This window comes from Lemur catta, chromosome 2, assembly GCF_020740605.2.
Source record: "Lemur catta isolate mLemCat1 chromosome 2, mLemCat1.pri, whole genome shotgun sequence".
NCBI lineage: Eukaryota > Metazoa > Chordata > Mammalia > Primates > Lemuridae > Lemur > Lemur catta.
In genome coordinates this window covers 42,318,170-42,341,915 of record NC_059129.1, presented here as the reverse complement: position 1 = coordinate 42,341,915, position 23,746 = coordinate 42,318,170, and the positions used below count along the sequence as shown (strand labels likewise).

Below are 23,746 nucleotides of genomic sequence, written 5' to 3'. Positions count from 1 at the left end.
GCAGGGACTTGGAGTCCCAGAGTTGGAGAGGAAGGTCACCTTCTGCCTCCCGCCTCCCACCTCTGTGCCCTGCCATACGCTGCCAGGGGAGAACTGGTGGGAGGATGAAGGAGACAGCACTGAGCAAAGGATATGGGGCAAGCCCCCGAGATCTGAGAGCTGAGATCCAGCTAGAGCAGCAGCTGGGAAGAGGTGGGAGGGGAGGCAGGGGAGGGGCTGACCATGAGGAGGGATGTAGGCAGACAACAGAGAACACTGGGGTCGGAGAGAAGGGGCGACAGGTGGGGAAATGGTGGGGAAAAGAGAAGTGGCAGGAAGGATGGGGAATGTCAAGTTGGGCAAAAGTTAGGGTGGGAGTTAAAAATGGGATAGGGAAAGGACGTGGGAGGTGAGACCAGGGATGGAGGGGTGAGATTAGGTTATGGGAGGACTCAGTGATCCTAGACAGACAGGGAGGGGGCTGCAGCGATGGCAGGAGAAGAGGAGGGGTGGCATGTGGGAGGGCCTGGGAGTGGTGGGAGGACCTGCCCTATCTCCGCTCCCCTCCCTGACCTCATGCTGGTCCTCCCCTTCTCCTCCCCTCGCTGGCTGCAGGCTCCCTCCTCACTGCCACTGCCTGCCGAGATCAACAGCCGGTTGGTCGTGGCTCATTGAACCCCTGTTGCAGGGGACAAGCAAGAGGGACCTCCAAGGGAACCAACGGGACCCACCCTGCCCTGCCCTGAGACACCCCCCTCCCAGGGTTGGGGGCAGAGCAGGTGCAGAGGCACTGCCCAGGTAAGAAACAGAGCTCTGGGGAGACCCAGATGGAGGAGGAGGAAGAGGCAAGGAGTTTCTGTTTCTCTCTGATCCCCCGTACCCGGGGTTAAGGTGTGGCAGGAGAGTTCTCAGGAGTGCTTCCCAGGGCAGGGACTTTCTTCTGTTCTGGACAGAGGAAACAGGAGCATGCACTGGGGACCAGACGCCCTGCGGAAGGTGTATCTGGGTGGATGGGGCTGTGTGTGTGCGGGCGCGCGCCCGCGTGCACCAGGGTTTGGATGGGATGCAGACACCTAAGAGGCTGGGAACAAACCTAGGGACTCCAGGAGTCAGGTGGTGGAAGCAGGGGGTGGCGGTTACTGGGCATCCGTGAGGTGGGGTGCGGAGCTGGGGGGCTGAGCTGGTGGCCAGCTGAACCCCGGGAGGAAAGTGCTGGTGGAGTCTTGAGCGCTGGGGCTGGAGCAGCTGAGCCAGGGCTCCAGAGGTGCCAAAGGGAGCTTCCCTGGGCATCCGGATGGGGACGCCCCAGGTGGCAGCACGGGAGTTGCAGGAAGAGAGGTCTGGAAGGGAGGTCTGGGGGTTCTCTTTAGGAAGTGCTGAAACGGGGCAAAGTCAGGACGCTCAGGTCGGCACGGAGCCTACAGAGAGGATCCTAGAACTTGTTCTTGGCCAGAGCTCTGCACCCATGACTCACGGGTCAGCAGGGCTGGGATGGCTGAGAGTTGCCCCTAGGGGCACGGGGCCTCTGTCTTCACTCCGTCCCCCTTCCAGGCTCCCCCTGCTTCTGTCCGTCTGAACCTCCCCACCCCAATACATGTGACACACCCTGGGCGGGGAGGGTGAACCCCTTATCTCGCCTGGAAAGAATTTAATGGCTTGGAAACAACTGGAAGTGGAGCTGAGAGGAACTACTGGGAAGCAACTCGGAAACAGCACAGCTGCCGCCCGCCCGCCCCGCCCGCCCCCACTTCCCGGATCTCCAGCCTCCTCCCTTTCCCCCACCGGCCCTGCCTCCAAATCCCTGGGGACTCAGCGCCTCAATTCCTCAAACTTCCTTCTGCTCCAGTCCTGAACACTTGGTGCAGGACCAGAGCCTGCCTTCCTGTCTCTCACTGCCCCCAAAACCCACTGACACTTTTACATCCGGGGTTCAGAAATCCTTTCTCTTAATTTTTCCATTCCCTTGGCCTGTAAGCTCCCAGAATAAGGGGCATCTGAATCCCCCAACTCACCCCTCCCTGGCACCCCCTTCCCACCTGTTTTCATCCCAATATCTAGGAACCCCCCCATACTCCCTCCCTACTCTCACACTCCTAGAATCCTTCTACCTTCACTCCTCATTGCCAGATTCAACTGGGGGGTGGCAGGAGGGGCCGAGGAAGGCATAGGGGTGAGACCAGAACCCCCATGTCTCTGGAACATCCCTCATGGAAGCCAGCCTCTCTCCCCACCCCTTGGGACCTGCAGTCCCTGATGAGCAAAGTGTCAAAGTTGGCCACGACACCGAATACCCGGGGAGCTGAGTCACAGTTTGGTACGATGCCCCCACCCCTGCCAGCCCTCCAACTGTGGGGAGGGTGCCCAGAGGGTGAGGCCACACCCCCCCCAACATACACACGCACTGCAGAAAGGTGCCCCAGATATGGCAGTAGCGGGGATGGTGAGGGGGAGACACAAGGGACACCCAAAGTCTTCGCTTGCCCGGTTCTGAGAGAAGAGTGGAATTCTTCCAAGAGTTGGAAGAGGGGAGCTGGGGGGGGCGTGGAGACAGGGCAGGGGAGGGGGATTTGGAAGGAAGCTCTGTGGTCTGTGGGTGCCTCTCCTCTCTTCTCAACCAGCCACACCAGCTTTCCAGAGAAGCTGGTGGGCTCTCTTCACCCCTTCCTGCTGCAAAGACCCTGTCCCCTTCCCCCCACCACACGGGGAAGGCTGCAGGATCCAGTGGTTTGCAGGGGTACTGGACAACTCCCAGAGGCCACCAGAGGTGCAGGGAAGTACAGCAGGGGATAGGGCGGTGTATCCTCTGCTCCCTACTTGGGAAGGGCCTCCCTCACCTCCAACTAAGTTCATCGACTCACACAGCTACCCTCTAAGCCAATGAGAAGTCAGCTTTCTTAGGCATCACCCAATGGCTGGGTGTGGAGGAAACCTGAAGGGGAGATTGAGTGCATGTGTGTGTGTGCCTGTGTATCTGTGTACAGGTGAGTTCATGCTTGTATTTGTGGGTGGGCACAAGTACACATATTTGTGTGTGCACGCACCCTTATGATGTGGGAGTGATTTGCATGGCCTTAGACACAGGGTGACAGGATTTGAGGGTAGGCTAGGGCCCACCTTTTACCAGAGGCTGCGCCGCAAGCTGGGAGAAGGGCTGGGGGCACAGGCAAGGGCAGCTCTCTGCAGCCACACCTCTCTGCCTGGGCTTTCTTGGGCGGGGTGCCTCTCGGGGTGGAAACGCGCTTGCCTGTCGTCCAGCTCCCATCTCTTGCTGGCTGGTAGCAGAGTGCGATGGCTGGTAGCCCTGAAAACTCCTTTTTCTCTGATCCAGAGGAGAATTTTAAGAGTAGGAAGCCAGGAAATGTGTGTGTATTGGGTGTGTGTATGCGTGTGTCACTGTCCCTCCTTTCTCACCAGTGACACATCCCCCACTCCTCACCAGTCAGCATTTCCACCACCCACCCTGCCCTCCTTTTCTGTCCAGCCTGTCTTGTCTGGAAGAGCTGGGCACCTGCCAACACCTCTCTCAACGTTTCGCCTGCGCTGAATCCTCACCGGCGCCTCCATAGCCCTCTCTCCGATGTCACCCTGGGAACCCTGCTGCCTTCCTCTCAAACCCTTGCCTCCCTGCGCTCCCCAGCCCGCGCCTCGGGCCATTCTGCACACACGACTGGGCAGCCATCACCCAAATCAAGAAACAGGGTACTGCTAGCACCCCAGAACTCCCCCGCCCTGCTTCTGGCCACCGCTCCCCAAGAGTACCACACTTCTGACTTGGAACACTACAGATTAATGTTCTTTCTCCTCAAACTTCATATAAATAGAATTATGCAGCATATTCTCTTACGTGTCTGGCTTCTTTTCTCAGCTTCCTGTCAGTAAGATCCATCCACACTACTGCATATAATTGTAGCTCGTTCCTGCTTTATTTTATTCCATTGTGTGAATAAATCACAATTTATTTAATCCATTGCACTGCTGTGAGACATTTGAGTAGTTCCCAGTTTAGGGCTATTATGAGTAGTACTGCTATGTTGGATATATTCCTAGGAGTGGAATTTTGGGGTCATAAGGTTTACATATGTTCAGCTTTAGTAAATTTAGTAGATTCTGCCAAACAGTTTTCCAAAGTGCTTGTACCATCTGGTCCTGCCAAGATCCGCCCTCGCCTGGTCTCTGACTGCCTGTGCCCTGGCTGCTGTGTCCAACCAATTTCCAGTCCCAGACACTGTCCGTGGTCCTAGCCCTGACCTTGGTCCTGCCTTTGGTTCCAGCCTTAATGCTAGTCTTGGGCTTTAATTGGACTTCTCATTCATTCATATAGTCAATAAATATTTATTGGTCGGGTGCAGTGGCTCATACCTGCAATCCTAGCACTCTGGGAGGCCGAGGCGGGAGGATCACTCGAGGTCAGGAGTTCGAGACCAGCCTGAACAAGAGTGAGAACCCGTCTCTACTAAAAACAGAAAGAAATTATATGGACAACTAAAAATATATATAGAAAAAATTAGCTGGGCATGGTGGCGCATGTCTGTAGTCCCAGCTACCCAGGAGGCTGAGGCAGGAGGATCGCTTGAGCCCAGGAGTTTGAGGTTGCTGTGAGCTAGGCTGATGCCACAGCACTCTAGCCAGGGCAACAGAGTGAGACTCTGTCTCAAATAAATAAATAAATAAATATTTATTGAGCATCTATTATGTGCCAGATGCAAGGATGCAGCAGCCAAAGAAAAAAAACAGGTGCCATGGCTGCCCCCCTGGACCTTACAGTCCAGTGGGCAAGACTGAAAGTGGGCAAGAAAGTAATACAGTAATCTCACCATGTATTCATATATGTGATCACAACTTGTTATAAACGCTGTCAGTGAGATTTGCATGACGCTGTGATATCACATGATGGGCGGACCTGACCTGGTCAGGAAAGCTCCCCTGAGGAAGTGATGTGGGTCTGAGACCTGAAGGATGAGGAGGCCAAGAGAGAAGAGTGTTCCACATGGAGGGAACAGCATAGACAAAGGTCTGGGGGTGGCAAGGAGCACAAGTGTATGAGGGGCTTAAAGAAGGTCACTGGGGCTGGAGGAGAGAGAGGGAGGGCAATGTTATGGGAGATGAGGTGGAAGAGGTCAGCAGGGGCCAGATGACATCAACAGGGCTGTTTGGAAGGTAGATACTGAAGAGTTTTAAGGAGGATGTCCTGGTTGCCTTTGTGAGATTGCAGAGGGCCGGAGTAGAAGCAGAGGGAGCAGCCAGGAGGCAATTGCAGTTGTCAAGCCAGAGGTGGATGGTAGCTTGATTAGAACTATGCTAAGAGGGAGAGAAGGAACTGAATTAAAGAGATGTTTACAAGAAAATATGGTGGCATTGAATGGACTGTTAGGTTTCTGGTTTCTAAAGCTGGATGAATGATGGGGCCCTGAGCCATGATGGGGAATTCTGGGAGGGGATGGGGTTTGGTTTCAAACGTGTTGATTTTGAGCTGCCCAAGAGACAGGCAGATATATTGCTGTGGAGTTAGGAGGAGATGATTGGGCTGGTTTTACAAATTAGTTTGTAGTTTAGAAATTAAAGTCATGAGTCTGGATGAAAGTACTAGGTGGGTGACTAGAGCAGGAGGTCTTAACTCTGCTGCACATTATAATCCTCTGGAGAGCTTTTAAAAATACTAAATAAAATTTGGTTCCTCGGTCATTCTAACCACATTTCAAGTATTAAAGAGCCACATATCCCTCCTGGCTATCATATTGGACAGCACAGATATGGAATGACTTAAAATGGAAGGTGTGTCCAGTGATTTGTAGAAGTCAAGCAAGGTGGAGACAAATGGTCCTTAGATTTTGTGACACTGAGGTCACTGGAAGACTTTAGGGACAGCTGTTTGGTGAGTTGAAGGGGATGGGGAAGCCAGGTGGCAGAGGACTGAGGCATGCATGGGCTGTGGGGAAATGGAAACACCAAGTACAGATAAACAACTGATAACTGTGGCCAGGAAGTAGAGAAAAGAAATATATGGTGGCTGGAGGGGTTGTAAGATTGGGTAATGGTTTGTTGAAGTTTTTTTTTTTTTTTTAAGGTTTAACTTTCATACAGTGAAATGCACAAATCTTAAGTGTACAGCTCAATGAATTTTTGAATATGTATACCTATGTTTAACCACCATCCAGATCAAGATACAAAACATTTCCAAAAATCTGCCCTGTGGCTCCTCTCAGTCAATACTATTCCTAAAAGTAATTCTATCCTGTCTTTCAAAAGCAAAGGCTAGCTCTGCTTGTTTTTATTTATTTATTTATTTATTTATTTTTGAGACAAAGAGTCTCACTCTGTTGCCCGGGCTAGAGTGCAGTGGTGTCAGCCCAGCTCACAGCAACCTCAAACTCCTGGGCTCAAGCGATCCTCCTGCCTCAGCCTCCTGAGTAGCTGGGACTACAGGCATGTGCCACCATGCCTGGCTAATTTTTTCTATATATATTTTTTTAGCTGTCCATATAATTTCTTTCTATTTTTAGTAGAGACGGGTTCTCACTCTTGCTCAGTCTAGTCTCGAACTCCTGAGCTCTAACAATCCTCCCTCCTCGGCCTCCCAGAGTGCTAGGATTACAAGCGTGAGCCAACGCGCCCGGCCTCTGCTTGTTTTTGAACCTCATATAAATGGCATTATTCAGAGTGGGGTTTTTTTGTTTGTTTGTTTTGTTTTGAGATAGAGTCTTGCTCTGTCGTCCTGGCTAGAGTGCAGTGGCATCATCATAGCTCACTGCAACCCTAGACTCCTGGGCTCAATTGATCCTCTTGCCTCAGCCTCCCAAGTAGCTGGGACTACAGGCACACAGCACCACACCTGGCTAATTTTTCTATTTTTTGTAGAGATGGGGTCTCACTCTTGCTCAGGCTGGTCTCAAACTCCTGACCTCAAGCGATCCTCCCGCCTTGACGTCCCAGAGTACTGGGATTACAGGCGTGAGCCACCACACCCAGCCTACAAAGTATTCTCTTTTTATGTCTGATTTATTTTGCTCAGCATTATGTGTGTGAAATCCATCCATGTTGTTGCATGTACCAATGTGGCATTTTCACTGCTATATAGTATTCCATTGTTTGACTCTGCCATGATTTATTTATCCACTCTACTATCAGTGGACACTTGAGTTGTTACCAGTTTGGGCTAATATGAATAAATCTCATTAACATTATTGTATAGTCTTTTGGAGAACATATGCATCATTCTATGGGATATTTACCAAGAAGTGGCATTGCTGAGTTATAGCCTATGTGCTTTAGTGGATACTACCAAACAGTTTTCCAATGTGTTGCACTAATGTATGCTCACACTTGCAACAGTTGAGGATTCCAGTTGCTTCACATTCTTCTTTTTTTTTTTTTTTGAGACAGAGTCTTGCTCTGTTGCCCGGGCTAGGCTGCTGTGGCATCAGCCTAGCTCACAGCAACCTCAAACTCCTGGGCTCAAGCGATCCTCCTGCCTCAGCCTTCCGAGTAGGTGGAACTACTGGCACGTGCCACCATGCCCGGCTAATTTTTTCTATTTTGTTTAAGTTGTCCAGCTAATTTTTTTTTTCTATTTTTAGTAGAGATGGACTCTTGCTCTTGCTCAGGCTGGTCTTGAGCTCTTGAGCTCAAGTGGTCTTCCTGCCTTGGCCTCCCAGAGTGCTAGGATTACAGGCGTGAGCCACCGTGACTGGCCACACATTCTTGCCAATATTGAGCAATGACAGCCCCTTCAATTTTAGCCATTCTCATGGGTATTTGATGGCATCTCATTGTGGTTTGAATGTGCATTTCCCTGATAACTAGTGATTTTATGCACCTTTTCATGTTTATTGGACTTTTGGATACGTTCTTTTCTGGAGTTCCCGTATAAGACTTTTGCCAATTTAAAAAACTGGGTTTCCTGACTTTTGTTTGTTGTTTTGTAGAGTTCCTTATTTTAGGTTTTAATCCGTTCTTTCTCTGTGTGCATGTGTGTCTGTGTGTGTGTATCTCACATATTTTCCCCCCTCTGTGGCTTGCCTTATTATTTTCTTAATGGTGTCATTTGACGTCCAGAAGTTGTCAATTCTCATGACGTCTAACATATCAATCTGTTTTTTCACAGTTAGGTTTTTTGTGTGTGTCCCACTTAAGAAATCTTTGCTTACTCCAAAGTCATAAATATTTTCCCTTATTTTTTTCTTCTGTAAGGTATTATCGTGAAAGATATTGCATCACCTTTCATATTTAGGTCCTTGATCCTTCTCAAATTAATTTCTGTATGTGGACATAGAGATCTTTTTTTTTCATATAGATCTTTAATTGACCTAGCACAATTGACTGAAAAGACTGTCCTTTCTCCTCTTAATTGCAGCAATATCTTTGTCATTAATCAGGTGACCACATATGCATGGGTCTATTTATGGGCCCTACTGTGTTCCATCTGTCCTTGCACCTTTATAATAAGTCTTAATATTTCACCATGTAAGTCCTGAGAAAGAGGTGTTTTTTCTCTTAACAGGAGATATTTGAGCTCATATCAAAGCTGATAGGAAGCATCTAGTTGAGAGTGAGGGGTTGAATAAAAGAGCGAAGATAATCTACTCAAAGTTTCTTAGAAGACAATAGGAGCTGGGATCCAGGTGCTTGGGCAAGAATTGGCCCCAGATACTCATCTACTAATTCATTCCACATAGATGTGTGGGATAGCACATTCATCCAGAGCATTTGTGTACCAGGCACAGGGATACAGCAGTGCCAGGACATATGAGGTCCCCGATCTCATAGAGCTCCCATTCTTGTAGTAGGAGAAAGATAATAAACAAGTAAACACATAAAGAGATAATTAAGGCAGCAGTAAATGCCATGGAGAACATGAACAGGATTTGGTGATAGAGGGTAATGGGAGACTGCTCCAACTGGGCAGAAGGCAGGCTTCCCGATGACGTGTGAGTTAAGATTTGAACAAGAAGGAGCCAGCCTTTAAGAGCTGAGGGAAGAGCATCTCAGACAGAGGGAACGTACAGTACAAAGGCACGTAGGCTACTGCGAGCTTGTAGTGCTTGTGAGACAAACAAAGACCAGTGTGGGGGGAACACAGTAAAAAAAGAAGGGCAGGGTAACCAAATCATATCAGAAAGAGAGGCAGAGAACAGAGCTGCCCAGAGAGGGTATCCGTTAGGGTTGGGCTGAATGTGAATTTTTACATACATATGAGTTGGGTGATTAGTTGTGGGTGTGGGTCTCCTTTTCAAAGCTGCGCTCACACCTGCCCTCTCTCCTCGCAGCCTCCTGAATGATGCCAACCCAGTGTCCTCTAACCTCCAGTCTGGCCCTCCTGGTGCTGCTGGGTACAGCCAGAGCAGGCCCCTTCTCTTCACGGTCCAATGTGACACTCCCAGCCCCACGGCCCCCTCCTCAGCCAGGGGGCCCCTCTTCTCAGCTTTATGAGCATACAGTGGAAGGAGGAGAGAAGCAGGTGGTATTCACCCACCGTATTAACCTGCCCCCTTCTGCTGGCTGTGGCTGTCCCCCGGGCACTGAGCCCCCTGTCCCTGCTTCAGAGGTGCAGGCCCTGAGGGTCCGGCTAGAGATCCTGGAGGAGCTGGTGAAGGGGCTCAAGGAACAGTGCACTGGGGGATGTTGCCCTGCGGCTGCCCAGGCTGGCACAGGTGAGCAGGGAATTACAAGAGTGGGCACCGAAGAAGGGGAAGGTGCAGAGGTCGGTTAGGGTGGGGTGGGCACTGCTAATCCATAAAGGACCTTGGTATGAATTAGAAAAAGGCATCCTTCCTTGCCCTTAGGGATGGTGGGTGCAGCCCAGAGCACAACTTGGAAAGCAGAACTGGGCTAGACGTCAGCCTAAGCATATGCTAGGGCCGCGAGAGGCTGGGAGCAACATGGCCTTATGAAACGAGGCTGGGCCGGCTGGAGAGGCTGACCCATAGGACCACTATATGGGCTCAGCCTCTCTCCCCCCAGAGAGACTGAGGCCTGCTTCTCCCTTCCACTCCAGGTCAGACAGATGTGCGAAGCCTCTGCAGCCTTCATGGTGTGTTTGATCTGAGCCGCTGCGCCTGTTCTTGCGAGCCAGGCTGGGGCGGGCCCACCTGCTCAGACCCCAAAGACTCTGGGATGTCCCCCTCCTCCCCGCCTTCAGCCTCTGGGTCCTGCCCCGATGACTGCAATGATCAGGGTCGTTGTGTCCGCGGTCGCTGCGTGTGCTTCCCTGGCTATACCGGCCCCAGCTGTGGCTGGCCGTCCTGCCCTGGGGACTGCCAAGGTCGCGGGCGCTGTGTGCAGGGCGTGTGCGTGTGCCGCGCTGGTTTCTCAGGCGCTGACTGCGGCCAGCGCTCCTGCCCTCGGGGCTGCAGCCAGAGGGGACGCTGCGAGAATGGGCGCTGCGTGTGCGACCCCGGCTACGCCGGCGAGGACTGCGGCGTGCGGAGCTGCCCTCGTGGTTGTAGCCAGAGGGGACGCTGCGAGGACGGGCGCTGCGTGTGCGACTCCGGCTACACCGGCGAGGACTGCGGCCAGCGCTCCTGCCCTCGGGGCTGCAGCCAGAGGGGACGCTGCGAGAATGGGCGCTGCGTGTGCGACCCCGGCTACACCGGCGAGGACTGCGGCGGGCGGACCTGTCCCTGGGACTGTGGCGAGGGCGGGCGCTGCGTGGACGGCCGTTGCGTGTGCTGGCCCGGGTACACCGGCGAGGACTGCAGCACGCGGACGTGCCCGCGCGACTGCAGGGGCCGAGGGCGCTGCGAGGATGGCGAATGCATCTGCGACGCGGGCTACAGCGGGGACGATTGCGGCGTGCGCAGCTGCCCTGGCGACTGCAACCAAAGGGGCCGCTGCGAGGACGGCCGCTGCGTGTGCTGGCCTGGGTACACGGGGCCTGACTGCGGCGCGCGGGCCTGCCCACGCGACTGCAGGGGCCGCGGGCGCTGCGAGAACGGCGTGTGTGTCTGCAACGCGGGCTACAGCGGCGAGGACTGCGGCGTGCGCAGCTGTCCGGGGGACTGTCGCGGCCGGGGCCGCTGCGAGAGTGGCCGCTGCGTGTGTTGGCCTGGGTACACAGGCCGGGACTGCGGCACGCGCGCCTGCCCTGGTGACTGTCGCGGGCGGGGGCGCTGCGCGGACGGCCGCTGCGTGTGCAACCCAGGCTTCACCGGCGAGGACTGTGGGAGCCGTCGCTGTCCCGGGGACTGCCGTGGGCACGGCCGCTGTGAGGAGGGCGTGTGCGTGTGCGACGCGGGCTACTCGGGCGAGGACTGCAGCGCGCGCAGCTGCCCCGGGGGCTGCCGAGGCCGCGGCCAGTGCGTAGACGGGCGCTGCGTGTGCGACGACGATTATTCGGGGGAGGACTGCGGTGCGAGGCGGTGCCCGCGCGACTGCAGCCAGCATGGCGTGTGCCAGGACGGGGTGTGCATCTGTTGGGAGGGCTATGCGGGCGAGGACTGTAGCATCCGCACCTGCCCCTCCAACTGCCTCGGCCGCGGCCGCTGTGAGGATGGGCGCTGCGTGTGCAACCCAGGCTACACTGGCCCCATCTGCGCCACTCGCAGCTGCCCGGCTGACTGCCGGGGTCGTGGGCGCTGTGTGCAGGGTGTGTGCGTGTGCCACGCGGGCTATGGCGGAGAGGACTGCAGACAGGAGGAGCCTCCTGCCAGCGCCTGCCCTGGGGGCTGCGGGCCTCGGGAACTGTGCCAGGCGGGCCGATGTGTGTGTGTTGAGGGCTTCCGAGGCCCTGACTGTGCCATCCAGATGTGCCCAGGGGACTGCCGCGGCAGGGGAGAGTGTCGCCAGGGCAGCTGTGTCTGCCAAGACGGCTATGCCGGGGAGGACTGCGGGGAAGGTAAGCAGGCAGCCTTCCCCATGACGCTGGGGCAGGGACTGGGGTTCTGGGAACAGGAGCCACGGGGAAGACCTGAGCCTGAGGCCCAGGGGCCTGTGCACCTGGAGGAAGAGTGGAGGGAGATCTGTATTGGGGGAGGGGTGTCAGCCAGAAAAACCAGTGTCCACGAGGGGTAGCAGAACCAGGGGAGCAGCCAGCAGCAGGACGGGCCTTCAGGTCTCTGGGGAGCAGCAGGCAGAGTGCCCCTTCAATTGCGTTTAGGGAGATTCTATGTTCCCGGAGGTGGGGAAAAGGTGAAGGAGACCCAAGCCCCCTTCAGGCCTCTGTCAGCACCACTCCCCCCCCTGCAGAGAGGAGGGGGAGCTCGGATGGGCCGCTTGGTGTAACCCTGAGTAAAGGGGACTGTGATGTTGGCAGTGGGGGGGTGGTTGCCTTGGGCCAACCAGCCTTTTCTACCCCATTCTCTTGGGCAGAGATGCCAGCCATTGAGGGCATGAGGATGCACCTTCTGGAAGAGACAACCGTTCGGACAGAGTGGACCCGGGCTCCTGGCCCTGTGGATGCCTACGAAATCCAGTTCATCCCCACGGTGAGGGAGATGCCCCACTCCAAGGGAGGACTGAGTGGGCAGGACTCGGGGGGTGCTCACCTTCCACAGAAAGGGCCACATACTCAGTGGTTGAGCCCAGATGGCCGCGTTCCTGAAGCTGCTGTAAAGGCCTTCGTGTCCTGGGCAAGGAGGGCTCTACAGCATGTCCAGCAAGCACTGGCCCCATGCGGTGCAAACACTTTGGTGACAGTGCGCTCAGCACCTCCTGAGGCTGTTCAGTCCGTTGTTGGTCATCACTGTGAGTCAGTTCTTCTTGTTGTTGCTGAATCCAAATCTGCCCCTATTCTAATATCTATTCATTGGCCCCAGCTGGTCATTCGCCAGCAGCTAGAATTTTTTTGCTCTCCCTGTTTCCTACATCAGAGGCCTTCAGGTATTTGGAGACATCAGCCATCGCATCGCCCTTCATTCCCCAGGCCAAACACCCTGATGTCTTTGCCCTTTTCCCTTAATTCTTTGTTCTCTGAATCCTTCACCATCCTGTGCCTCCTGCTTTTTCATGCGCCCCTCAAAATGTAGGGGTGGAAAGGAGCTCACTGCCTAACTCTGCATTCACTGGCACTTTTCTCAGAGCTGGCATATATTAGCTTGCTGTCACACAAACTGTCAGCTGTTTTGGTCATATTTGTTTTAAGTAACTTCTTATTACAAAAGTCATACAGGCCCAGTGCTGAAAATTTAGAAAACATATTCAAGGAAAAAATATGGAAGGAAGGGAGGGAGGGAGACAACACTCAACTCTATACACTTTTTTAGCCTAAATATAGGCCTTTGCATTCGGCTCTGCTCCGTGTTATCTTTTTTGATTTGGGCCAAGCTATGTAGGCTGTTGCAATCATTTTGAGTCTGCGAACTTGTTCTCCCACCTCCATGTCATCGGTGTATTGCAAAGCATTTTTTCTCTGTCTCTCTTCAAATTACTCTTAAAACATTAAGGGAGCACCCTAAGGACAAAGCCTTGTGGCTGGCCTGTCATTAGGAACCTCCCTTTAGCCGACTGGGCTTTCGGTTACAGCCGTTTCCCCAGCTCCAAATCATCTGACATTTTCTCCATTGAACTCATGTTTTCCTCAATCATCCCACGAATGCTATAGGGTGTGGGCCATGTTACCCTTGACTTCATCACCCTAGCCAGGACTCTGGAAAAATACAAAACTTCCTGGGCCTAAAGCCTTAGAAGGCACTAGGACAGAAAGGGACAGCTCAGAGGTGCTGTCATCTGCACCCCACTTTGCCTGGTCTTCTCATTATACCCCGCAGGCCAGACCCCTACCACATTCTCTCCCTCCTTACTCTTTATAAAGCAGATGCAAGAAATCCCTACTTAATGGTGCAACCAAGATAGCTTGGATTTTTTCTTCTGTTTAAACATTTTGTTGTTGTTGTTTTAAAAATGATTTAATCACGAGACAAAAATTTGGCAGCTAGAGAAAAGAAAAACAATTCTTGGCTGCTTTGCACTAAAACAAGCACTGCTAACGTTTTTAAGTGTTTCTCCCACTCTCTTCTTCTGTGTGTATATTATTTATATAGCTCTAATCTTGACAGGGTGGGACTTTTAAAAGGAACTTTCCTAAGAAACTTCAGGAAAAGAAGAATTAAAATAAACACTTGAGATAAGAGGAGCTTTCAGGGCAGCGGTTGTCTCCTGCTCTGAGTAAATAAATATAAACTCATCCTCGGGTGTTCCCAGGGCCGCTGCTTTCCAGCGGAAGCCGGCCTCCTCGCTCAGAGCCAGGGTGGGAAGCAGCCAGGCTGCGCCACACTTGGCCCTGTTCTCAGTTCATGTGCCGTGCCCTAGGGATGGGACTCTGTCACATTCCGGGTCCTCTCTGAGCCTGGGTGTGGAAGATGCTCCTATAAAATTGGTCCCCAGATACTTCTCTTGGCCTGGGCTGCCAACCCTCAGACCATGCTTTCTGCTCTCTCTGACTGGCTCCTGGCATTATTGTACCTTCTGCTCTGTCCATTTCTGTTGGCATGGGCTATATTCAGTAGTTGGCTCTTCACTGGCTGCTGCCATCTTCCCAGAAGTCTGTGTCTACCTCATCTGCCCCCGCTTCCCAGAAGCACTTATCTTGCAAAGCCCAAACTCTGCTATTCCTGACCAAATGACACACCTAGTTACTGGAATTATTTTGAGAATGCAGAAAAGGGGTGTTCTTCCTCCCCTGCCTTTGTGGCATTGTTTCTCTGACTCAGTGGTTCTCAGAGTGTGTTCCCTGGAGCTGCAGCATGAGCATCACCTAGGAGCTTGTTAGAAATGCAAACGGTCAGACTCTACCCCCAGATTTACTGAGCAGGTGTGGGGCAGAGCCCAATAGCTTGTGTTGCAACAAGCCCTCTGGTGATTCTGATGCACCTTGAGCCTGAGGACCACTAACTTAAGGACTGTTGCCATTTTGAAAATGTTAGCTCCTCTATGAATGTGAAAGAAAGCATGGGGAAACTGAGGGAGGTAAGCCCTTGAATCAGAGAGAGATGCAGGACTTCCTTGCCTGGAAACCAGGGCTATGCCAAGTGTTGGGACATAAGACCTTGCAGCCTCAGCAAAGTTTTTGCCTGCATCTAGTCTAAAAAGGGAGATGAGGGTGAGAGAAGCTCCAGGGACCAGCCAAGGTGGCATCCTCTATCTGGAGCCATGAGGTTGATATTGAGAATAAAGTTAAAAACTCGCCAAGAACAAAGTCTGTGAAGCAGCCAAGCTTTGCCAAGGGGCAGCAGAGCCAGCTGCCAGCATCTGGCTAGAGACCCTGCCCCAGACCAGCGAGATGGTGCTGGGACACGCAGGTTAGGCAGGCTGACTTTCAGGGGACTGTTCCCACATGGATCTCAGGAAGAACCAAGAGGCGTCTAAAGGATATATATGGGTTGGTCTGAAGGGAGAAGAACAACTCTGGTGGTAGGCCTGCCTTGCTGAAAGAACCAGACATCAGTAGGGAGCATCCAGGGTGTTGGGGGAGGCACTGGGGGAATAAAGAGGGAGAGAGACAGACAGACAGACAGAATGAACAAGTAAATTCCGGGAAGGATAAGGATTTCACAAGTCTTGAGTTGAGGCCAATCCAAGGCTTCCTAGGCAGGGTGAACAGGAGAGGGCTGGGAGTCCTGAGTGCCCAGGAACATTTTCAGCCCAAAAAACTGACAAAGTTCCATTTCATCCTCAACCCAGAAATCTCTACGTGGCCTTCTCATCTGGTTTTATACTTTGGTATTTACTGCGCTGATTTCCGCGCAGTTCTCCTGGTTTAGGAGAGTACCTTTTGAAATTTCCAATCTTACTTGGCTGAATGGAGGCGTCCCCATCACGGCCAACATAGCTAGGCAGAACAGAGTGTCCTTAGCGGCTCTCCTAGCTGGACAGCCCAGCGCAGTGTGGGGCTGTTGGAATGCTCACAGATGTCCAGTTGCTAGTGTTTCCCCAGCAGTTGGCACTCCAGGAGACCCCGCCTGGAGCAGGACCTAGCAGATTTCCTTCAGGGCCACCACTCCTAATCACAATACCTTAGATGTACACTTGGAGGAGGATTGTTTTCTCACAGGCATTTGCTACACAGAGATTTATGTAAGTATCTATAAAACTGGAGATGTATCTATGCGTTTAGCTACTAGAGTATAAGCTACCTAAGCACAGGGACCCTACCTTTTATTTTTGTGTCTCAATGCCCAGCATGACGCCAGGTACAAAGTCAGCAATCAGGAAACATCTTTGTGGAAATGTGCGAGGTGGGGGCTTGTTTTGAGGAGCCTACAAACCTGCTGAAGAGATAAGAAAAGTCCTAAAAGGAAACGTTGTGAGGCAGGTCACACTCAAGTTACACCACCACACCACCACGGGCAGAGGCTCAGGCTGAGGCAGCTGCTTTAAGGAAGAAGTGAGGCTCACGGGGCGTCCCTAATCTGCTCCATCTGTTCTGAAGCAGCGGGCTTAGGCTGTGCCCCCTCATGCCTAGGTAGTCTGGGTTGCTGGGGCAAGTCCGAGGGCAAGTCTGGCACAGGTCAGGTGGAATTCTGGCAAACGAACAGGGAGTGCCCATGAGAGGGGACTCTCGGGTCACACTGCCAGGGCTTAAATTTCTGCTACCTTCTTGGTATTGTTGACCTTGGCAAGATACTTGTCCTTCTTTGCCTCAGTTTCCTCATCTGAGAAATGGTACTAATAGGACCTATCTCACAGGGCTGTTGTGAGAATTAAGTAAGTTCATATACGTAAATCTAGAACAGTGGCTGGCACAGAGTGAGTGCCCTAGGTGTGTTTCCTGTTATTGCCCTGCTCCCCAGCTTGTACAGCCCCCTGCTGACACTGTTTGCAATTGGAGAAAGAAGAGGTAGGGGGATTGAGCAGCAGGGGCCGTTGTGCCCACCCGAGCCACCTGGTGCTCTCTCTCACAGACAGAGGGGGCGAGCCCCCCATTCACCGCGCGGGTGCCTGGCTCTGCCTCAGCCTATGACCAGAGAGGACTGGCCCCCGGCCAAGAATACCAGGTCACTGTCCGTGCCCTTCGAGGGACCAGCTGGGGCCCTCCTGCCTCCAAGACCATCACCACTAGTGAGAGCTGGGGCTGTGGGGGTGGGGTCCTGGGTGGAGATCTGGACTGGCCAGGGAATCTGCCCTCCAGCAGGAGGGAGTGGGGAGGGGCTGGATGGGGGTTGGCTCTTGGAAGGACAGCTGATGACTGAAGAACCAGACACCCACCTGAGCCCTCCTCTTTTTAACCTGGCTAGTGATCGATGGTCCCCAGGACCTCCGAGTGGTGGCTGTGACACCGACCACACTGGAGCTCAGCTGGCTGCGTCCCCAGGCCGAGGTGGACCGATTTGTGGTGTCCTATGTCAGTGCCGGCAACCAGAGGGTGCGGCTGGAAGTGCCCCCTGAAGCAGACAGGACACTGCTGACTGACCTGATGCCAGGCGTGGAATATGTGGTGACTGTCACAGCGGAGAGGGGCCGGGCGGTCAGCTACCCGACTTCTGTCAGGGCCAACACAGGTATGGCTGGTTAGAGCTTAGGGAAGAGGGGCCCTGGATTCCAAGGTGTGGAGCCCCTCCTAGGGAACCCCAGCCTAGGGCTCACGGGCTCCTCTGAATGCATTTGACAGGGTGCCTGCCAGTCTCAGGCACCTGCTGGGGGCCTTGCTCTGTCCCGAAGGGAGGTTGCAGGTTTGACAATGGGAGGACCTGGCCCAGGGAGAGAAGCAGTGAGTAGGAGATGCTGTCTAATCCACTCAGATGAAGGAGGTTCTTATCTAAATTTAGGTACAAGGACAGGCCATGTACTGACAGATCTTTTGGGGCCTGGAATTAGACAGATCATCAGTCCTGTTGACTTTAGGATTGGGATTGCTGAGTTGGGTCTCAAGCAGTGATTTTCCACTAACCCTCAAGGTTTCTTAACAGCTGCCTGGATCTTTCTTTTCTTTTCCTGTGACAGAGGAGGCCCACCTTGCAGTAACTCACATTCTCTACCCCTCCCCTTTCTCTCCTTCAGATGTACGGCCCGCCCGCTGGCTTCTCTCTTCGTTCTAGGACATCAGCAGTGGTGGGCTTGGAGAGGGTAGCGGGGGCTTCCGGGACACTGACTCATTTCTGGCGTTTCTCTTTCCAGGCGCAGCCGGGGCACAGGGAAGAGGCCTCTGGCTCCGGGGGAGGGCTCGAGGGAGGGGCTGCCGTGGGGAGGAGCGCAGGGGGGAGCTGCCACTGACCTGTTCTCCTCCCCTTTTTCGCCCTGGCAGCACCAGGCCACTACAGTTACCCGGAGGTGCGCCCCCCAGCCCCGCCCCCCAAGGCCCGGCCCCGGCCGGCCCCGGCCCCGCGGCCCCCACAGCCCCCTCGGCCCTCGCGGCCCGCAGAGGAGGGGGAGGCGTCCCGGGCCCGGCCAAGCCTGCCCCTACCCCCGCGGCGGCCGTGGGGCAACCTGACGGCCGAGCTGGGCCGCTTCCGCGGCACGGTGCAGGACCTGGAGCGCCACCTGCGGGCTCACGGCTACCCACTGCGGGCCAACCAGACTTACGCGTCGGTGGCGCGCCACATCCATGACTACTTGCAGCGGCGTCTGGCGGCCGCCGCCCCAGCCGGCTCCCCCGCCCCTCCGCCCGGTCGCCCCCAGCCCGCCGCCGGCTCTGATCCAGGCACCAGGAAGCGGGACTCCAACCAGGGCATCCACGGCCTCTCGCCCGAAGGCGTCGACCGGGTGGCTGCGCCTCGCCACCCCAAGCCCGAGGTGCTGGGCAGTTCCGCCGACGGCGCGCTCCTCGTGTCTCTCGACGGGCTCCGCGGCCAGTTCGAGCGCGTGGTGCTGCGCTGGCGGCCCCAGCCGCCCGCACAGGGCCCCGGGGGTGAGCTGACCGTGCCGGGCACCGTGCGCACCGTCAGCCTACCCGACCTCGAGCCCGGCACCACCTACCACGTGGAGGTCCACGGGGTGCGGGCGGGGCAGACCTCCAAGTCCTACGCCTTCGTCACCACCACAGGTAGCGTGGGCTGGGGCTGCGGGACCACCCACCCCTGTCCAGCCTCAGCTGCCGTTGGAGTCGCATGAGTTCCTCCCACTGCCTCACCCCTCAGACTACCACGCCCCACCACACCTTCTGCCTTCAGGCCCTGCCTGGCCCAGGCTGCAGGGAACCCCCTCAACAGAGCAGCCCGCCTGGGTCCCTAGAAGCCACACCCACGGTCCTGGCATCGTTCTGTGGATACCTAAGGCCAAGGCAGCCTCATCTTTGGGATTGCCAGGGCACTTCTGCCAGGATTGCTGTTCTAAGCAATGACGGGCATGTGGGGGCCGGGGGGACCTGCAAAGATTCACTGGAGCAGTTTGAGTGGGTGGGGACTGAAACCAGCGATTCCCACTCTGACTCACGGTGGTGAGGGTGGCTGAAGACTGTGGTCAGTGGTTACTGTTTTCCACAATTTGGCCTTGACCTTGAAGGGACACATCAGAACTTCTTGGGGATGACCTTGAAGCCATCAGGCAGCATGTAGGGGGTGAAACCACTGCTTCCTAAGCTGCCTTTTCAGACCTCCTGGCTCACTTTATGCTGGTCTCTCCCACAGGAACGGTGTCCGGGCTTGGGGAAAGGGTGCTCTGTGGCTGCTGTGGGGAGGGTGGTGGCCCTCTTCTTCCCCGGTAGGACCCAGATGCCACCTGACCTGGACGTCTGCCCTCACGCCCTCTCTTTCCTCTCTTCTCACTGCCCACTGTCCTCTTGCATCCTCCCTCCCTAACACCACTGTCTCCTCCTTCCTTCCAGGCTTCCACTGCGGCACCCGGGGAGGGGGATGTGTGTGGGGAGGGACAGGGAAGTCTCTGGGGACTGGAGGTCACAGAAGCCTCGAGGGGGCGGGATAGCAGGCTTTATGTGTTTGACTTGTTGCCTGCCCTAAGCGCAGGCCTGTCTGCTCAGCAATGTGTACGCGGGGTGCTGGGAGGGCTGGCAGACCTTCCGGAGATTGGGGCAGCGCAGGTGGTAGACGGGGAGTAGAAAAGGGGAGGGTCTCTAAGCTCTTCTAGGCTGGAGGGCAGAACCTGGGGACTGAAGATTCCTTTCTGGCTCTCACACTTCACTGTCCTCTTTTTCTCGCCCTGCCCCTTCCCAGGGTCCTCACCCTCAGGCCTCTTGGGGGCTACCGATGAGCCTCCTCCCTCAGGCCCCTCTACGACCCAAGGGGCCCGGGCCCCTCTCCTGCAACAGCGCCCTCAGGAGCTCGGAGAGTTGAGGGTGCTGGGCAGAGACAAGACAGGGCGCCTCCATGTGGCCTGGACTGCCCAGCCCGACACCTTTGCCCACTTCCAGCTGCGCCTGCGAGTACCCGAGGGGCTGGGGGCACATGAGGAACTGCTGCCAGGGGACGTCCGCCAGGCCCTGGTGCCCCCACCCCCTCCTGGAGCCCCCTACGAGCTGTCACTCCGTGGGATCCCCCCTGGGGGCAAGCCTTCTGACCCCATCACCTACCAAGGCATTATGGGTACATCTTGGACTCTGCTCAGACCAATGTCCTGAGACTGGGGGAAGAGCTGGGGCTATCAGGTCTTGAGGGCCGGGATGGATATCGAGGGGCCGGTGGAGGATAGGGCTGACATTTGGGGCTGGGTGACAGGAGAAAACAAGGAGAGAAAAGAATTGTAGTTTTAGAGGGAAGATGGTTGGGGGGACCTTAGAACAATGATGGGGTGGGTGGGGAGAGGGGAGGAAGGCAGGAGGAGAAAAGTCTGAGGGTGGGACGGGGATTCAAGGGAGAGGCTGCAGGCCTCTGGCCCTCCACCTGCAGCTTTCCTTGCCTCGTGGCCTGTGCCCACTTCCTGGTCTCTCCTCTGCCCTGCCCTGTCCTGTGGATCTCTCAGGGTGGGCATGAGAAGGCCTCTGGATACTGACACTCAGCCCCCGGCACCTCCTCCCTGGGAGCCTGGCTTGCAGGACAGCACCCCGTGGTCCCATCAGCCAGTCTTTGCTGGTCCCTGGGAAAGGGGGCTCCACAGCCAGCAGGACTTCTGAGATGGGTGGGGCTGGCAGGACCAGTGCAGGATAGGGCCTGGAGTGCCTCGCTCTCACATCCCCTCTTGGTTCCTGGCTGTGGTACCAGGGTGGCCAAATGTCTGCCTAACTCCAGGTCAGGCTCGCCACCAGGAGAGATGGTGGCAAGGCTGAGTGCGGCTCAGGTGGGTCGAGGAGGCTTCAGGCTGCTTTGAAGCAGCAGCAAGGAGGCTTGAAAATTTCAGGCAGAACCACAGGGGACCTAAACTCCCCCAGAGATCCCAGTGTGCAGAGAGGCTAAGACCTTGTGAGGGTGGAGAAACTGTCACAAGGGAAGGAACAGAGGTTGAGGGAGGAGAGCTGGTCACAGAGGGCTGGGGAAATACAGGCTTCCAGGGAGGGAGCTGTCCAGGATGGGGAGAAGTAGGCAGAGGAGAGGGAAGGAGGCCGGGGACAAGGAAACGGGTCATCCACTGTGCTTTGCTTTTGCCCCCCAAATCCCAGACAGGGGTGAGGAGAAGCCTGGGAAGCCCTCAGGTCCACCACGCCTGGGCGAGCTGATGGTGACGGCCATGACCTCTGACTCCTTGCTCCTGCGCTGGACGGTCCCCGAGGGCGAGTTTGACTCCTTTGTGATCCAGTACAAGGACAGGGACGGGCAGCCCCAGGTGGTGCCTGTGGAGGGGCCCCAGCGCTCGGCCCCCATCACCTCCCTGGACCCGGGCCGCAAGTACAAATTTGTCCTGTATGGGCTCGTTGGCAAGAAGAGGCACGGCCCCCTGGTGGCTGAAGCCAAGATCCGTGAGTGAGAGCAGTCATACCCACCCCTGCCCTCCATGTCATCCTGAAGGTCTTCCCAGTACTTTGGGAACCTGCTTCGGGAGCTCCAGGAAGACTTCCTGGAGGGAGTGGTGCATGAGCTGAGTGCTAAAGGGAAATTGGTGGTGGGGCAGGCAGAAGAGTGTTGATGTCAGTGTCCTCAGGCTGGAGAGCAGGGCACGTGGGGAGCTAAAGGGCTTAGGGCTTCCTGGGCCGTGCAGAGGGGCTTGGGCCTCATTTGAGGGCCCTAGAAGCCTCTGAAGGGTTAAGTAGGAGAGTGACACGACTGGATATTTATCTTACAACAGTGCTGAGACTGCTGCAGAGGATAGCCGGAGAAGTGAGTTAAGAGCTGACGAGAAATGGTGGTGGCTTCGCTGGGATGGTGGCGGCGGGGCCAGATGTGGGAGGTGAAGGAGAGTGAGGGGCCCAGGCAGTCCCCCCGGGTTCTGAGTCAAGACTCGCCTGTCCCAGGGCAAGGAGCAGCAGGGAGGGGAACAACACAGTGTGGCCCACTTAGATAAACATCTTTTGTGCATTTAATGAGAGTCAAATGTGTTCAAGAGGTTCTAAGCACGGATCATCACACTCCTTAAGGCACACCTGGGAGGCATGACCGCTTTGATAGAAGTGAGGCAGAGAGGAAGAAGGGGTGGGGCCTCGGGGTCCTACTGCCTTCTGGGTTTGGAGAGTGAGAGAAGGCCTGCAGGGGGGTGTGGTGTCATCCGTGCCCGCAGACAGGAGCCAGGGTGAGAGTGTGGGGTGGGGGAAGAGACAGGGCCGCTGGAGCCCTGGGGGTGAGCAGAGGAGCGTACAGGGTAGCCTGAGGGGTGACTTGCAGGGAGGGGCAGAGCCACGCAGGAGGGCACAGTCAGACTTGTCAGATTCCAGAAGAGTGATTCAAGGGCTGTAGAGTGTCCACAAGACTTAGCAATGGCAAAGTCACCACTGGCCCCCTGAGAGCTGCCTGGTGGAGGGTGGAGCTGGGTTGGGAGGATGATGGAGATGAGGACATGGCGGCAACCAGTGTAGACATCGCTTTCTGGAATCTGGGCTGGAAATAGAGAGCAAAGAGGGAAGATGGAAGCTGGAGGGAGATGCGCATGGGATTGGGGCAGGGGGGACAGGAGCTTGTTTAAACGCTGATGCACAGCTGCTGGGAGGGGAGGGTCGGTGATGCAGGGTGGGTGGGTCACCCGTGGGTCAAAGTTCCCAAGGAGGAGGAGAGGCCTGGAGCCCAGGTGTGGGAGGCTGTCCCACATTGGAACGCCTCAGAGATCGTGCTGTCCTGTCTTGGAGGAGAAACCAGTGCGTAGTTAGGCTTGGAAGCAGTGGAGGTTGTTCTGGGAAGATTTCCCTGACTGTGGAGACATGAAAGGGCCTGGCTGGCCTCCCCTTTCTCTGAAGCTCCTCCCTGCTCCTGGGTTATGGATAGAGTCAGGGCCACACTAGTCCACACAGTGCTTCTGTGTCGTTTGGAAGAGGGCACCCCTTCCTCTCAGACATAGCTCCTCACCAGAGCACATAGCTTGCTAAGGCAAGCAGAGTGCTGGCTGGATTCCAGTCCCTCGCTACTCCCTCAGCAATGCACCTTTGTGCAGTGAACTGCCTGCACAACCTCACATAGCATCCCTATATGGGAGATGAGTTCACCCTTATCCTATGACCTATGACCCTCCCTTCTCTCTGTCTCTCTCTTCCTAGTGCCTCAGAGTGACCCAAGCCCAGGGACCCCACCCCGCCTGGGAAAGCTGTGGGTGACAGACCCTACTCCAGACTCACTGCACCTCTCCTGGACTGTCCCTGAGGGCCAGTTTGACTCCTTCATGGTCCAATACAGGGACAGAGATGGGCGGCCCCAGGTGGTACCTGTGGAAGGGCCTGAGCGTTCAGTCATTGTCTCCCCGCTGGACCCTGACCACAAGTACAGATTCACTTTGTTTGGGATTGCCAACAAGAAGCGGCATGGCCCCCTCACGGCCGATGGCACCACTGGTGAGTGGCAGCGCCTCAGCCCCACGTGACCTCTCCCACCCC

General features: G+C 55.4%; 1 protein-coding gene across 1 annotated transcript in view; it reads left to right on the top strand.

The window, feature by feature from the left end:
- The first annotated feature begins 599 nt into the window (after positions 1-599).
- Positions 600-23,746, top strand: part of TNXB (tenascin XB) — a 52,784-nt gene continuing 29,637 nt past the window's right edge. Inside the window, exons 1-11 of the mRNA XM_045541750.1 lie at positions 600-777; positions 9,243-9,626; positions 9,971-11,809; positions 12,283-12,398; positions 16,812-16,968; positions 17,145-17,408; positions 18,269-18,469; positions 18,638-18,889; positions 20,016-20,384; positions 21,395-21,691; positions 23,414-23,704. Of these exons, the coding sequence (XP_045397706.1) occupies positions 9,251-9,626; positions 9,971-11,809; positions 12,283-12,398; positions 16,812-16,968; positions 17,145-17,408; positions 18,269-18,469; positions 18,638-18,889; positions 20,016-20,384; positions 21,395-21,691; positions 23,414-23,704 (4,162 nt within the window). The 5' untranslated portion in view covers positions 600-777; positions 9,243-9,250. The remainder of the gene's footprint in view (positions 778-9,242; positions 9,627-9,970; positions 11,810-12,282; positions 12,399-16,811; positions 16,969-17,144; positions 17,409-18,268; positions 18,470-18,637; positions 18,890-20,015; positions 20,385-21,394; positions 21,692-23,413; positions 23,705-23,746) is intronic.